The sequence below is a fragment of the Caenorhabditis elegans genome, chromosome II (assembly GCF_000002985.6).
Source record: "Caenorhabditis elegans chromosome II".
Classification (NCBI taxonomy): domain Eukaryota; kingdom Metazoa; phylum Nematoda; class Chromadorea; order Rhabditida; family Rhabditidae; genus Caenorhabditis; species Caenorhabditis elegans.
This window is the reverse complement of record NC_003280.10, coordinates 1,310,022-1,325,295: the sequence shown is the minus strand read 5'-3', so window position 1 is coordinate 1,325,295 and position 15,274 is coordinate 1,310,022. Positions and strand designations below refer to the sequence as shown.

The following is a 15,274-nucleotide window of genomic DNA, read 5'->3' as shown; positions in this document are numbered from 1 at the left end:
TTTTGATAATTTTAACTGTCAAATTCAAGTTCAGCGCCTCATTTCACCCCTGGGACTGTTTTTTCCGATGATTTTGAGATTCTGTGCATTTTCGCGTGAGAGACTCGGTGTTTGCGTACTTTTGGCGCTACAGTAACCCAAAAACGTCAAAATTGTGCAGAAAACGCGGGAAAAATTGTTCAAATTCTCGAAAAACGGGAAATTTGGAAAAACAATTGCAATTTTTTTCGGAAATTTTCAAATTTGAGCAAGAAGCTTAGGTCTGCTAGTTCTAAATCTGTAGTTTGTAGTCTGGCAGACCAAAAAAAAAATGTTGGAATAGATTAAGGAGCACATGAAGACGCCGAATTTTTTCATTTTCTTCTTCTTCTCGATCTTCTTTTTTATAGATAGAATGCATGCCAAAATGAATTCAGGAATTACAGAATTTCTAATGAATACGTGGATATGGGGCATAAAACGATGACGTGGCAAAATGTAGTTTGTAGTTTACAGCGGAATTTTAGAAAAAACGTATACTTTTTAAAATTGATAACTAGAAACTAAAAAATGACTTGAATTCTATGAATTTTAGCAATTTTTCATTATGAAATTCAAACTCAGGGCCTTTTTTTACCCCCTGGTCCATCTTTTTCAGACAATTTTAAGTTTCTGTGCATTTTGTCGTAAGATGCTCGGTGTTTGCGTACTTGTGGCGCTACAGTACCCCGGAAATTTGAAAATTGAGTCAGAACTTTTTAATTATCGCTAAAAAACGAGACAAAGTGTAGTTTTAAGTAAAAAAAAAATCGAAAAATCGAAAAAAAATGGGTCTGCTAAACAAATTTTCGTAGTTTGTAGCCTAGCAGACCCAAAACACAAAACCCTCCTCATAAATTTATTTAAACATTAATATTAATAGTCTACATAAATTTCCTATTCTCTAGAATTGAAAATTAGTATGTATTTAAGGAGACACAGAAAAAAATGACGTGGCAGCACTACGACACTCCGATATCCCGGTAGATCAAATTAGGTCAGACAAGAGAAGAAGCTTCGGGTGGGGGGCACTGAATTGCACGGAATTCAATTAGGAAAAGGAAGGGGAAATTGGAGAAAAAATACAACTTTTCGCGGGGTCTTCAAGATTTTGGTCTGCTAAATACAAAATGTAGTTTGTAGTCTAGCAGACCAATTTGGGGGGCCCATTTCGAAGCTCTAATTTTCGCAAAATGTTGACAAAAACTGAATATTTGAAAAATTATCTGTTACACAGCAGCACAATTCATTCAAAACATGATAAAACTTTCAAAAATCGGCCAAAACTCACGTCAGCTTGGGTCTAATTCTTTTGTGTAGTTTGTAGTCTAGCAGACCAATTTAAGGGAAAAACCATTTTTGAGCATTTTTTTTAAAAATAAAATGAATTGTACTTCTCTTCTGCTGTAAACAGTGTCTTGAGAGCTAAAAACTGAAAAAAAAATCCCTAAATTCAGTCAATTTTTAATTTAAGATTGGTCTGTTAAATAATTGTAGTTTGTAGTCCAGCAGACCCATACGAAACTCTAATAATTTGGGTCTGCTAAATACGACTTGTAGTTTGTAGCCTAGCAGACCAAAACTCTTCAAAAGCTCATGGGTCTGCTAAACACAGACTCTAGTTTGTAGTCTAGCAGACCAAATTCTCATTGGTCTGCCATTTCAGAATTGTAGTTTATAGTCTAAAAAGCTTCTCAGGGGACCTAATTCAATTTCAAATTCGGACGCCGCTGCTGTCATAAAATCGTTACTAAACTTGCGAAATAGCAATTTCCAAAGAGAGAAGAGTCGCAGGAAGATTTAATTAAAAATTAAATTATTTCGAACGCAAGCTCGCTCTATTGAGAATCTGAAGAATTAAAAATTCTAATTTAGGCGGCTAACAGAAGGGAAATCAATAAGAAGTGAAAGGAGAGCAAAAGTTTTTGCCGAGCAATGGGGAGGGGGGGGGGTGCTCCCTCTCTCCCGCTGAAGAAGACGTCGCGGCTCTCTAAAAGAGGCGGCAGAGAATCAGAGCACTCGGCTCGCGGCCTAGAAATGGCATGTGTCAGGCCACGCCCCTGTGGTTGGTTTAGACCGTTTTATTACAAAATACGGATACAGTTGGGTGGGGGGGGGGGGGGGGGGTGTGTGGAGGCAAAAAGAAGAAAAATGGGTGTTTGTGTGTGTGTGTGATATAGAATGATTGGGGTGTTTAACACAAAAATGATGCTTTATCAAATCTTGTTAACAACAAACTCCAATTAAAACGAAACCTGGGCGCAATGGGGTGGTGGTTGGAAGGGGCACAAATTGAGTTTCCTAGTACTAGTTCGTTGATCCTTGACACAATTGAGACCTTTTGTTGTGTCAAATATTTGGTAAAGAAGAGGTCGTCTTGGTGGGTGTATGTGGAAGATCAAGGGATTCAAAGGGCTTAAAAATTAAAGAAAAAACGGGAGATAACAAGCAAACCAAATCGAGGGCAACTCATCAGAAGAGAGATCGATAAGGCAGGTGATAACAACAACAAGCTAAATGGGGGAACTAGAAAAAAAAGAAAAATAAGAAACAGGCATTTTGGAAACGAACAATTTGTGGGGTAGATGGGCACAGGCAAAGATATTGAAAAGAGGAGAATTTTGAAGAAAACAAGATGGAGAGAAGAACAGAGCATTTGAATGAGGGCGGGCGAATTGGTTGGTTGGCTGAAGGTCGTTGAGTGGGGGGGGGGGAATTACTTGGCACCGAGAGCTGGGAAAGCATCGTCAGAAGCGTTGAATGGAGTGTTGTTGCGTCCTCCATGACCTCCTTGACGTTGTCCTCCACGGCCTCCACCGCGTCCACCTCCTCTTGGTCCTCCACGTTGCGGCCTCTCAGAACGGTCGTTGCGCTCGCGTTCTGGACGATCGTTGCGGAAAGTGATCGAAATGTCGAGCACTTGCTTTCTTGGAGCCTTGTGGATTACGACGACCTCGTCTTCCTCACGATCTGGGATGACCTCCTTCTTGATTGGAACGAGCTTGCCAAAAGTATCGGCGGCTCCCTCTCCGGCCTTTCTGGTGTTGAACTTTGGAGCGTCAGCCTGAAACAAAAAAAAAAATAAATTCCAAAACTAATATTTTATACGACTCACCTTAGCCGCAGCCTTGAACTCCTTAAGAGTCTTTTGCTTGGCAAGAACAGCCAACTCAGCCTCGTAGGCGAGCTCCTCAGCGGTCTTCTCACGTGGAACCTCTGGCTCGGTGCTCTCAGCGCCCTCTGGAGCAATGTTCTCGGTTTCTCCAGCCAACTCGTCCTTCTGGTCTCCCCAGTTGCCCTTTCCGTGTCCGTCCTTCTTGTCGAATGAGCGAACTCCGGTACGGTCGGATCCGGATTGACGATCGAATTGACGCCCACGTCCACCACGGCCTCCTCCACGTCCGCCAGATGGTCCACCTCCAAGGGTGAATCCTCCACGACGTCTTGGGGCACGGGTATCTTGTCCGTCTTCGAAAGAGACCTCTTGCTTTGGCTCCTCTCCTTCTCTGTTCTCGCGAGTGAATCCTCCGCGGCCTCCACGTCTAAAATACAAAGTTCAGTAAAATGAAAAAAAAAATTAAAAATTTAAGCGTTTCTTACCCAGCTGGACGAGCAGCACCGCGCTCACCGCCTCTGCGGGGTCCTCCACGACGGTTCTCGCCTTGTGGACGATCACCGTTCTCGTTGGAGACACGTTCTCCGTCACGTGGACGGCCGGCTCCCCCGCGTCCGCGACCACGTCCTCCGCGTCCACGTCCAGCAGCACCGTCGGTTTTGGTGGCGGCTGAAATAATGTTTAATTAATTTAAGAATAGGAATGCCAATTCTTACCAACTGGAGCAGCGGCTGGCTTGACCGGCTGGGCGGGCTTCACAGACTTTTCCTCCTTCTTCTTGGCGGCGATTTGAGACACCTTTTGGATGAGCTCTCTTGGGTCGTCATACTCTGCAAATTATCGATTTTTTATAATGTCTTCTGGGCGGAGTATATCGCATATGAATATTGCGCAATATCCCATCGGGAAGATAAGATAATCATCCGGCGATCATCATCATCAACCACTCACCATCGTCGTCGTCGGATGGAAGACCGAACTTGTTGGTGACCTGGCAACCGTATTCAGTGCTCATTTTTGCTGTTTGTGTTGATTCGATGAAGATAAGATTCCAAGTGCAGGAAGCTTCTGTTCAATTCAATAATTTCAATGCCAAGTTAATCAATAACCCATAATATGGGGATACCTGCAAGAACGTTAGTTTAGATTTCAAATTTTCAAACAAAAATCGATATTTAAGAAAAGAGTATAATTAGCCAGACACCGTTGCGATATTTTAAATCAGTTAAGCACTTTTCACAACTAAAATCAAAAAATAAAAAAAGCAAATTGCATTTTCTTAAGGGAATTTTTGAATGTTCCAGAAAGAAATCGAATCAAAAGTCAGAAAATCAACAATTGCTCAAAATCCACTATTTCGGAATAAAATAAACATTTTTCAGTGCAATTTTGATCAAAAATCGGTGATTTACTGCTAGCAACCCAAAAAATTACAAAAAACCGGCGAAAACGGTCAAAAAAAATCGGAAAAACTGTTCAAATCGGACAGGTGAAGGTTTGGCTGCGTATCACAATAGTGTAAACTGGCGTTTGCGAGCCGCTACGCAGCCAAATGCGACCGCCGAAATGGGCGGCAGTTTGAAATCGAAAACTAGTCCTCGGCCATTTTCAATCAATTTTTGGTTGGGGGAAAACTTGTTTTCCAATTGTTTTTGTTGTCTTAAAGTATTTGAAAAGAAATTTATGACATTTCCAGCCCAAAATGTGTGTAAAAAAAGTAAAAATGCCGGGAAAAAGTATTTATTACAGCGGGGGATAACGAATAATAGTGGAAAAACTCGTTTGGTGGTGAAAAATTGGAAAACTAGAAGTTGAAAGTTTGTTAAAATCACAGATTTCGCGAGAATTATGCTATATTTACACAGAAAAATTAAAACAAAAATCAAATTAAAAAGCTCTTCATCTTCTCTATTTCCGCAGCTCGGGATCACAAAAATATTTACCAGCGAGCACCTTTTTACGAATCATAGACAGGTGATAAATATCCGATTGCACTAGGGAAATGTCCACTCCAGATAGATTGGCTTCCAGGCACTGAAAAAGATAAATTAAGAGCTTAAATTTCAGTTTTTAGTACCTGAAATTGCACGAAGACCTGCGCCGGCTTCCGATCGAGCATTTCCAAGCTTACTTCGTCCTGGAAAATTATATATTTTTTATTTTAAAGCAATTAAAAAGCCCGACCCCAGAATTCTTCATAAATATCCTTGCTTTCAGCGATCCGTGCACATCTCCATTTCTTGAAATTTCCAGCAAATTCCAGCCGAGTGACGGATTTCCAGCCACCCATTTGGCTTCTGGCTCACACATCACAGAATCCACGCTTCCCGTCAAATTTGTGCTGAAATTCACGTTGAGAAGTGGCGCCGAGATGGAAGATTCTGAGTTGAGGCGATAGTCGACACGGAGATCTGAAAAGAAATGCGGATTTTTATTATTAGGCTTTATTTTTGGCGTTTGCATTTAAAAAGTACTACAAAAAACTCAATTTTATTTAGCAGACTCAGCAATTTTGCCAATTTCAATAAAAAATTTGGGTCTGCTACACTACAAACTACAAAATCAAATTTAGCAGACCTATCAATTTTCTGCAGTTTTTAATAAATTTTGGTCTGCTAGACTACAAACTACAAACTCTTAATTAGCAGACCCATCAATTTTCTGCAGTTTTTAATAAATTTTGGTCTGCTACACTACAAACTACAAAATCAAATTTAGCAGACCTATCAATTTTCTGCAGTTTTTAATAAATTTTGGTCTGCTAGACTACAAACTACAAACTCTTAATTAGCAGACCCATCAATTTTCTGCAGTTTTTAATAAATTTTGGTCTGCTAGACTACAAACTACAAAGTCTTATTTAGCAGACCAATCAATTACTGCGCTTTTTAGGAAATTTTGGTCTGCTAGACTACAAACTACAAACTCTTAATTAGCAGACCCATCAATTTTTCGCAATTAATATTAAAAATTCAAATTTTCTCAAAAACACAGAAGATTTCTCGACGAACCAGTGTGTCCAGGTTCGAATTTCCAGTACGACGTCAGGAATAGCGGCGGAACCATATTACACGGTGCCGTCGGCTCCATTTCGAACCGCGCGACCTCCGCGTTCACAAATGCCGCATCCGGCTTCGCGAGCTTCTGTGCTTGAAGCCACGTGGCAAGATGGGTCTTGTTAAAGTAGAAAATGCACATCTCGTCGTCCTTTTTGCTCACATTCTCATCGATAAGTTGCTTGTTGGGGAGCACTGATTTAATGAATTTAGCATTTGAGAGCCGGAATGCTAGTGGCTCAATTTCGTGTTGGATGGACGTGAGAAGAGTTATTGATGACGTTGGAAATGATATCATTACGGTGCCGAAAGTGCGCTGAATGAACTCTTCGGCTCCTTTTTTGAACCAAACATGCACGTGCTCGTTGATGGCCATGGCTAGCGGAATTCGCTGTTCGGATATTGTGGCCTGAAATTTGAAAAAAAAATCAACATTTTCGAGTTTCTTGAACCCTGAATCTTAAGCCTGAAGCCTGAAGCCTTACCTGCAATAAATTCCCGGTAGACTGTGACAAATTAAACGTGGATTCTCCAAGGGAATGATTCGATTCACTGGGCGCCAAATTGAAAGTACTACTCCACGGATCCATAAAGCTGCTCGCCGAGTCCTTCCGGCTCATCATTTGGCTCGTGGTGGGAGTGTTGCTTCGGGGCCGAGCTCGTGCGATTCCGGCCGCCATCGCCTGGTTATGACCCATGGAAACGGAGAAGGCAGGAGGATCCTCGGATTCTGGAATTAGGATTTCTTTTCAAATTTAGGAAATTCTACTAGAAAAGTTTAAAATATCGAAGAAAGAATATTAAATTACCACTAAAATTAGTCCTAAACCGTCCGTCAGCAGTGTGATGTGAGCGTAGAGGTTGCCGAAGGGAAGAGACATTCATCGACTGAGAGAACATCAGTGGAGCTTTTGTTCCGCCAATCGTCCAGGGATCCTGAAAGATTTCAACTACAAACTACAAAAATAGGTTCAAAAACCGGAAATTTGAGCTGAAAATTTCAAGAAAATTAGTAAAAACGTGCTTTTTTACTCCAAAAACACAATAATTTGGGTCTGCTAGGCTACAAACTACAATTTTCGATTTAGCAGACCCTACAAATTGTCAAAATTTTGAGGTTTCAGCCATTTTTAATGGAATTTTGAATTTTTTTGTTGAGAAATCTATGAAATTCGCATTTAAAACCGGGAAATTTGAGCTGAAAAGCCAAGAAACTTGGTAAAAACAGGCATTTTTTCTTTGAAACTGTGTTTTTTAATCTAAAAACACAAAAGTTTGGGTCTGCTAGACTACAAACTAAAATTTTCGATTTAGCAGACCAATATTAAAAACTGTTTGTTGTCAGCTTAAAATTTTTATTTTTTATTAGTTTTTTTTTTTTGGAATACAATGCTAATTCACTCAAAAATTTCAAAATTGGATCAATTTTCCGCCGAAAGTTCTGATTTTTTCAGAATTTTATATGAAAATACGCACTTTTGTCTTAAAACACAAAAATTGCAAAATTTTCCACTTAAAAATCGCAAAACACTTGAATTTTTAAAATTTCTATTCGAAAAATATTCATTTCCACACTGAAAAAATGAAAAACTCATCAAGTTTCCAATTTGCGAAAATTGAAAATTTTGGGTCTGCTAGGCTACAAACTACAATTTTCGATTTAGCAGACCCAAGTGGGTTTGAAGAAATATGGTCTGCTAGACTACAAACTACAAAACTAGATTTAGCAGACCCAACTTTAATAGTACATAATTGTCCATTTCCGACTGTAATTTTTTTGTTGGTTTCTCTAATTTTTTTCTAGTTTATACTAGTCTCGCAGACTCATCCAGTTGTGTAGTTTGTAGTCTAGCAGACCAATTTCTTCGTTTTTTAATTGATTTTTTCCCCTTAAAAACGAACCCTTTCAAAAGTGGTACTCCTCGTCAACGTAATACTTCCAATAGCATCTCTCAATTCATCAACCGACGCATTAATATGTACAGGTCGATCGGAAATCGTCATTTTCCGTATTCTCGACTTTTGAAGCTCATCCTCGTCCTCCTCCTCATCACTAGAACAACTGGACCATGCTGTTGGATTTGATGAGTCGGCATTATTTTCAGAAGTTGTCGTCGTTCGAACAATATATCCCTCGTCGTCGACAACGGGAAGATTCTTCGGTTTTTCATCAATTGGAGCATCCAACAGTGAGTGAGCCGGCGCCGAGCCATTGAGCATTTTATCGTCGGATTTTGAGCTGCTCGCCGTGCTGTGAGTGTCGTCCATGCTGAAAATTTGATAAATGTGGAATTTTGCGATTTTTTGCGGATTTTTTGGGTTTTTTTTTTTGGAAAATATCGAAAATTACCAGTTTTTTTTAAACTAAAATTTAGTTTTTTTTTTCAAATTATCGGAGTTTTTCGACAAAATTCAGCAAGTTTTTTAAAATAATTTACATTTTTAGGTAGATGTAGATCGAAATTTCCGGTTAAAAAAATTTCGGTTAACAAAAAATCGGAAAAAGCCGATTTTTAGTGGTTTTTCAACGAAATTTCGGAAATTGACACTTTTAGATAACATAAAAAAGGAAAATCCAAAAAAAACCTAATTTTTTTTTCAATTTTACAATATTTTTTCAGAGTAAATTGAAAAAAAAAACCCTTTTTTTTAATTGAAAATTCTCGATTTTCGGTCCAAAAAACCGAAAATATTTTATTTTTCTATTAAAAAAATCAGTTTTTCGCAATTTTCACCCCAAACTCACCATACAGAAGCCCTCAAGTTCGCCTCATTTTCCTTTTTCGATCTCCTCTTCTCGCGCGTAAACTTGAAAAGTCCTGAAGCAGAAAATGGCTCAGCAGTGGTCGGAGTCTCGTCAATCGAGCTAGTCGAGACGGTTTTTGTCCGACGTTTCGGTATGAACATTGACAATTTTTTGCCTCCTTTTTTCTCCGATAGGTCTTCTGACGATTTTTTGATGCTTTCTGGTATAGAATTATTGATTATAGGCGGTGTGGAATAATTTGAATTTATGGATGAGTCAACAACGGGAATTCCCTCGCCAATTGGGTCCATCATTAGTAAATCTACAGTAGTCGGATGCGGTGGTGGAGCTTGATCTTGTAGGATTCCTGATGATGAGCAGGATGAGGGCATAGAGTTGCCTGAAAATCAAAAAATTTGATAAACGGTAAATTTTTTAAAAAATTTAAATAAAAATTTTAGCTAATAAACGTTTTTTTGTTTCAATAAAAAACATTAATTTTTAAACTAAAAAATGAAGCTTCAACGTAGAATTTTCAGAAATCGGGTCTGCTAGACTACAAACTACAAAAAATAATTAGCAGACCCAAGAGAAGTTGGGACGACTTTGATGGGTCTTTTACAAATTTAAAAAAAAAAAAATTTTGCAGCTTTGCAGCTTTTTGAGTCAATTTTACCCGGAAAAAAGGTAGATTTTGATTTATTTTTTTTGCGAATCAAAAGGTTAATCTAGAAATAGAGGAAATGATATCAAGAGGATGGCGATAAGGAAGAGGACAACGCCCTCTATACATCTCGTAAGAAAAAAAAAGTGAAAAAAAAAAGATTCTCGTTGATCTCAAAAGACTAAACGAGACGACACGGAAAAGACCGAAAAACAATAGAGAAGACAAAAAAAAAAGATAATAACGCGAGAAACTTATCGCCGAAAATTGATTAAATTGTCGCGAGAATACATTTGATAGTGTATTCGGGGAGGGGGAACAAAAAAAAGAAGAGTGAAGTATACACGTGGTGTCAGGCTGTCCCATCACGGTTTGATCTACAAAAAATGCGGGAATTTTGTGCCCAAAAAAATGTGACGTCAGCACATTCTTAACCATACGAAATCAGTCTAGAATCCCGCAATTTTTGTAGATCTACGTAGACTAAGCCGAAGTGAGACACTCTGGCACCATGTGGCATTGTAAATTTTGTGTTTTTTAATGCGGAAAATTGCATAAAAATATGAAATTTCGGGTTTCAAATCTACGGAATGTAGATTCCCGGGATTAAAATTGCGAAGTATGTTCTGTTTGATTTTGCAAAAATCGTGAAAATCTGGGATAAACTCTACTTTTTACAGTAAAAAAAAAGAAAGTCTCGGGTTTCCAAATACTCGGAATTAAAATTCCAGGTATTCTGGTTTCCGTAAATCGAGATTCTCGGAGTTTTCAGTTCGAATTTTTTGTACATAACGTGAGAAATGATGTTTTTGTGAAAATTTACAGAAAACTTTCTCAAGAAAAAAAATCTCCTAGATTCCGTGGATTCCTAGTACAAAATCCACGGAATCTAAATCCCCGGAATTTTCGATTTTTTCCGCATTTTTTGTAGATCTACGTAGATCAGGCCGAAGTGAGACACTCTGAGACCACGTGAGTATATGTATCGTGACACTTTTTCTACACTAATTCCTAGTTAATTTGGCCTAAAAGGGCCTACTCCAAATCATGTGGTGGTGGCTATTTTGGCGAATTTCGGTACAAAATCTTATCGAAAATATACCACGCGGGTTGTGGTGGTTCGTCAAACTCAAAAAAAAAAAAATCTCAAAATAATTTTGCAAAAATTGCCTACTTTTGGTCTGCTAGTGACGATATTGTAGTTTGTGTAGTCTGGCAGACCAATGCATTTTTCAAATTTTTTAACTTCCAGCAAAAAGACGGCGCGAAAAATGAGAAAAATTTCAAAATTTACCCAACATTAGTGTTTAGCGCACTAACTTTTCAGGAAAATTACGAAAATTGCCACTTCTGCTAGATTTTTGCTGCAATTTTGCAGCCATTGGTCTGCGAAATGCGGTTTGTAGTTTGTAGCCTAGCAGACCAAACTCATTTTTCTTCGATTTTCAGCAAGAAAACAATGAAAATGTATCAAAAACTATTAATTTTGTCCCTAAAGTTGAAATTAAAACCTGTTTCTAACTGAAATTGTGAAAAATAAATTCCAAATTTGCACTTTTATTAGATCTGCTAAATCGAAATTTGTAGTTTGTAGCCTAGCAGACCCAAATTATTGACATTTTTCGAAAAAACATCATTTTTTTCAATGAAAATGACTGTTTTTCGCCGAAATGGTCTGCTAAATAAAATTTTGTAGTTTGTAGTCTAGCAGACCACGTTTCTTCAAAACTACATTGGTCTGCTAAATCGAAACTTGTAGTTTGTAGTCTAGCAAACCGATGTTATAGGTTTTTTTTTTTCATAAATAAACTATTTTTACAGTGAAAATAGCAGCTTTTATACATTTTTTCAATCGAATTTCGAAAAAACTTTGAAAAAACTGCAAACTCTGTCATCGGGAAGACTTTTGCTTAATGGGTCTGCTAAATAAGAATTTCTAGTTTGTAGTCTAGCAGACCAATTTTCTTCAAAACTACATTGGTCTGCTAAATCGAATTTTGTAGTTTGTAGTCTAGCAGGCCAATTTTCTTCAAAACTACATTAATGGACTTATTTCCGAAATAAAAAATTCTGGAAAGTTTCTAAATTGTTTTGATTATTTTTTTTATTTTGCAACAAAACAAAAAATTCCAGTTTCGGCATTTTTGCATTTTCGGGCTGAATTAATTTTGTTTTGTTTTAAATTTGAAAAAGCTGTTCGTAATAGGATATTTTTTTAGTTTGTAGTCTAGCAGACCAATAGCAGTTTCAGAGTTTCCAAAAATGCAAAGCCATATAAAAAATGTGTCTAATCCTGCATGCTGCTCAAAAAAAAAAAAAAGCAAAAAGATACACTGCTCTCAATCCGTTTCTGGCAGCGTGTGTAATCCATCAAATATCCGGTCGTTGATATTCGCGGAGATTTATGAATATATTAATACGGCCTTCCTTACCTGACATAATATCCACTAAATCTCGTACCGGATTCAGATTCATCGACGACGAGGAAGCCGGCAGCTGTCCGTTTTCAGATTCTTCGAAAAGCACGCGCGCTGAAATTTGGGCAGATGATTTTTTTATTTATTGTGATTTTGTAGTTTGTAGTTTGTAGTTTATTATGCTAAATAGAAAAATTTTCTACGCTTTAAATACAGATTGAAAATTTTTTTTTGAAACGTTGATTTTCTGTGGTCTGCTAAAAAGTTGTAGTTTGTAGTCTGGCAGGGTTTTTTTCGATAAAAAATAGTTTTACTATTTAAACAAATCGTTTTTAAACTAAAATTAATCAAAAATTCATGCATTCATTATTTTTAAATTATGATTGGTCTGCTAAATCGAGATTTGTAGTTTGTAGTCTGGGGCAGACCAAATTTTGAGCGATTTTTTCCGTTTTTTTGTAAAATTTTAATTCAAAAAGTAACACACGTGGCTTTTCCGTCCCAGTCGACTTGGTCTTTACGAATTTTCTGACAAATTCGTCGGCATTCAAGTGCTGTATAGATTCTTTGAATTGCTCGGCGACTTGATGGCTTGCAGATGACATTTCCGTAGAGTGGTTTGCGAAAAGAAGCATAAATTGCTGAATTGACGCGTAGAGAGATCTGAAATCGATCGAAATAAAATTGAAAAAAGTAGTTTAAAAATGAAAATTACCTATCAAAAGTCTGAAATTTCTTGCACGAATCGCTCATTTTCGTCTCGAAATCCTCTCGAACAAGTTCATATTTATCCACGTAGCTTTTATATTCTTCACGAGCTCGCGCAACTTTTAATTCGACCTGAAAAATATTTTTTTTACAATGGGTCTGCTAAATCAAAATGTGTAGTTTGTAGTCCAGCAGACCAAATTTCTTCAAAACCACATGGATCTGCTAAATCGAACTTTGTAGTTTGTAGCCTAGCAGACCTAATCTCTTCATAACCCCATGGGTCTGCTAAATCGAAATTTGTAGTTTGTAGTCTAGCAGACCCATTTTTAATTCCCTAATTTGGGTCTGTTAAATCGAAAGTTGTAGTTTGTAGTCTAGCAGACCTAATCTCTTCATAACCTCATGGGTCTGCTAAATCGAAATTTGTAGTTTGTAGCCTAGCAGACCCATTTTTAATTCCCTAATTTGGATCTGCTAAATCGAATTTTGTAGTTTGTAGTCTAGCAGACCCATTTTTAATTCCCTAATTTGGGTCTGTTAAATCGAAAGTTGTAGTTTGTAGTCTGGCAGACCAAAATTAGCGATTTTAACCACTGAAATGTCACTTTTCTTCGTTATTTAATCATATTTTCAAGTATTTACTAACTTTACTGATTTCTTTAACATTAACATTCGTCTCTTTCTTCACTTTTTCCAGCTCCTGACAACGATGCTGATACGTTTCTTTGGCTTTTTGAAGGCACGTCGTCGTCGTTTGCATCAAATTGACCGCCTCGGCGACTTGCGGCTGTTTCAGCTCTTTTCTCGTTCGATTCACGTCCTCTTTGTATTTCAGAACTTCTCTGGAGAGGTCTTGAAGGTTTTTGACGAGCATCACGTGGATTTCGGCCATTAATTCCATCGTTCCTTTGGTTAGAAGCCACATCGCATCGATTGAAGACCCATTTTGAATGTAGTGGGATACCTGGAACAAATTAAATTCAAAATTTGCATTAAAATTGCTCAAAAAGAGCCGAATAACTCAAATTGACGGAATTTTCCCTCGAAAAAACGATAAAAACGTGAAAAATTAACAGTTTTCACGCAAGGGTGCTTGGGTCTGCTAAATCCACGTTCGTAGTTTGTAGCCCGGCAGACCAACACGAAAATTAACTAATTTAAGCAGTAACTCACCTTATTAACACTCCGATTGATGGCTTTAACATATTCATCTTCAACTGAAAGCCGTTCCTTCACGAATTGAGCGACTTCTGCGACGGTTTCCTCGGATTTCTTCAGATTCTCTTGCAGCACCTTCAAGCTCATTTATTTCAAAGAAATACGAATAATTTATTGATTTTTCTGTTTTGTTATCGATAACAACTTCTTTTAATGACTGATAGTATAGTTGTCGAGAAATACAATAACCTGTTTTTTTTGCCGATCATTGGTAAAAAGTGAGAAAATGAAATAAAAATTGAAATTTGTCGGCGGTACGTGATAACCTTTGATATTAGAATTGATAATAAATGATTTCATATTTTAAATGTTTTAATTCTCCCATTTTTGACGGAAATCCGTTGTTTTATGTGAGTTATGCTTCGGTCTGCTAAACATTTTGTGTAGTTTGTAGTCTAGCAGACCACGTTTCTTCAAAATCACTTTGGTCTGCTAATTCGAAACTTGTAGTTTGTAGTCTAGCAGACCGATGTTATAGGTTTTTTTTCATAAATAAACTATTTTACAGTGAAAATAGCAGTTTTTATACATTTTTTTAATCGAATTTCGAAAAAACTGCAAATTCTGTCATCGGGAAGACTTTTGCTTAATGGGCCTGCTAAATAAGAATTTCTAGTTTGTAGTCTAGCAGACCAACGAATTTTTTTCAGTTTTCGCCACTTTCTATGCTTAAAAAACGACTTTTTGCTCAAAAACCCAGGTTTTCACCTGAAATCCATGATGCTTGTCGCCCCAAAAATGATCGGCATACAGCAGACCCTCAGCCGTCATGTTCCGCGCGCCGATTTGACCGCCAAAAGTGTCTGAACTCGCCGTCACTTCTTGCAGCCGTATCTGTAAAAAAAAGAAGATATTTTTGATTAGTGATTTTAACGGGGCGACGATGATCTTTTAATGATCGATTTTTCAACGAATTCAGACGAGACACACGAAAAATAAGCGAAAAACCAGCTATAAAACCACGTGCTTTCTCTATTTTGGTCATCTTTTTCTTGTCAAGGAGTGCCCCATGGCAGTTGGTACTCGAGAAAAGCCGCTGTGTGCAACAGAGCGCGCTTTCGCCCTGTTTTCTCTAATCCTCGGCGCCATCGATTCTCTCGGAGCTCACTGAGCACTGAGCCACTTAAAACGTCTCAGTTTTCTCTTTTCTATCTGATAAAAATGTTTCTTTTTTCGCGTGAAATGGTGACAAATGCTGCAAAAAACCAGAAAAAACTAGGATTATTCAAAATCGAAAATGTTTTGTTTCCTTTTGTACTGCTCGCTGTGAGACCTTATTGGCTATTTTCTAACATGCGCCTTTAAATTATACGGTATTTGTTTGTTTTT

At 37.7% G+C, this 15,274-nt stretch overlaps 2 protein-coding genes and 4 non-coding genes across 7 annotated transcripts; 3 read left to right on the top strand and 3 right to left on the bottom strand.

The window, feature by feature from the left end:
- Positions 1-2,222: 2,222 nt before the first annotated feature.
- On the bottom strand, positions 2,223-4,259 carry vig-1 (Hyaluronan/mRNA-binding protein domain-containing protein). Its single transcript, NM_001381327.3, has 5 exons — positions 4,085-4,259; positions 3,850-3,963; positions 3,619-3,802; positions 3,134-3,560; positions 2,223-3,082 (listed from the first exon to the last, which is right to left on the bottom strand). The coding sequence occupies exons 1-5, from the start codon at positions 4,146-4,148 to the stop codon at positions 2,735-2,737; spliced, it is 1,137 nt and encodes a 378-aa protein (NP_001367502.1). The 5' UTR covers positions 4,149-4,259; the 3' UTR covers positions 2,223-2,734.
- F56D12.10 lies at positions 2,461-2,584 on the top strand. The gene has a single exon (NR_050837.1). It is a non-coding gene; the product is annotated as an Unclassified non-coding RNA F56D12.10 (non-coding RNA).
- A 283-nt stretch (positions 4,260-4,542) lies between the features above and the next one.
- On the bottom strand, positions 4,543-4,563 carry 21ur-13751. The gene has a single exon (NR_050836.1).
- A 293-nt stretch (positions 4,564-4,856) lies between these two features.
- Positions 4,857-14,781, bottom strand: fcho-1 (FCH domain only protein 2). 2 transcript variants are annotated; one of them, NM_061546.4, is made up of 14 exons: positions 14,654-14,781; positions 13,901-14,020; positions 13,374-13,691; positions 12,732-12,856; positions 12,504-12,679; positions 12,032-12,130; positions 8,936-9,335; positions 8,092-8,458; positions 6,999-7,125; positions 6,675-6,919; positions 6,145-6,598; positions 5,318-5,544; positions 5,211-5,270; positions 4,859-5,167 (listed from the first exon to the last, which is right to left on the bottom strand). In NM_061546.4, exons 1-14 carry the CDS (start codon positions 14,714-14,716, stop codon positions 5,042-5,044), a joined length of 2,907 nt encoding a protein of 968 aa, NP_493947.1. In that variant the 5' UTR covers positions 14,717-14,781; the 3' UTR covers positions 4,859-5,041. The 2 variants fall into 2 exon arrangements, with proteins under 2 accessions (NP_493948.1, NP_493947.1); NM_061547.5 differs by lacking the exon at positions 14,654-14,781 and having other exon boundaries at positions 4,857-5,167; positions 13,901-14,084.
- On the top strand, positions 5,955-6,006 carry F56D12.9. Its single transcript, NR_050835.1, has one exon. It is a non-coding gene; the product is annotated as an Unclassified non-coding RNA F56D12.9 (non-coding RNA).
- On the top strand, positions 6,023-6,075 carry F56D12.8. The gene has a single exon (NR_050834.1). It is a non-coding gene; the product is annotated as an Unclassified non-coding RNA F56D12.8 (non-coding RNA).
- Positions 14,782-15,274: the final 493 nt, after the last annotated feature.

Excerpts from the sequence above, each read along its gene's own strand:
- vig-1 (NM_001381327.3), bottom strand. The coding sequence starts at position 4,148 with ATGAGCACTGAATACGGTTGCCAGGTCACCAACAAGTTCGGTCTTCCA. Across the intron at positions 3,803-3,849 it reads GCCAGCCGCTGCTCCAGTTG|CCGCCACCAAAACCGACGGT; the intron begins GTAAGAATTGGC and ends ACATTATTTCAG. Across the intron at positions 3,561-3,618 it reads GGTGCTGCTCGTCCAGCTGG|ACGTGGAGGCCGCGGAGGAT; the intron begins GTAAGAAACGCT and ends TTTGTATTTTAG.
- fcho-1 (NM_061546.4), bottom strand. The coding sequence starts at position 14,716 with ATGACGGCTGAGGGTCTGCTGTATGCCGATCATTTTTGGGGCGACAAG. Across the intron at positions 12,680-12,731 it reads AAATTTCAGACTTTTGATAG|ATCTCTCTACGCGTCAATTC; the intron begins GTAATTTTCATT and ends GATCGATTTCAG. Across the intron at positions 5,168-5,210 it reads AGGTCTTCGTGCAATTTCAG|TGCCTGGAAGCCAATCTATC; the intron begins GTACTAAAAACT and ends TATCTTTTTCAG.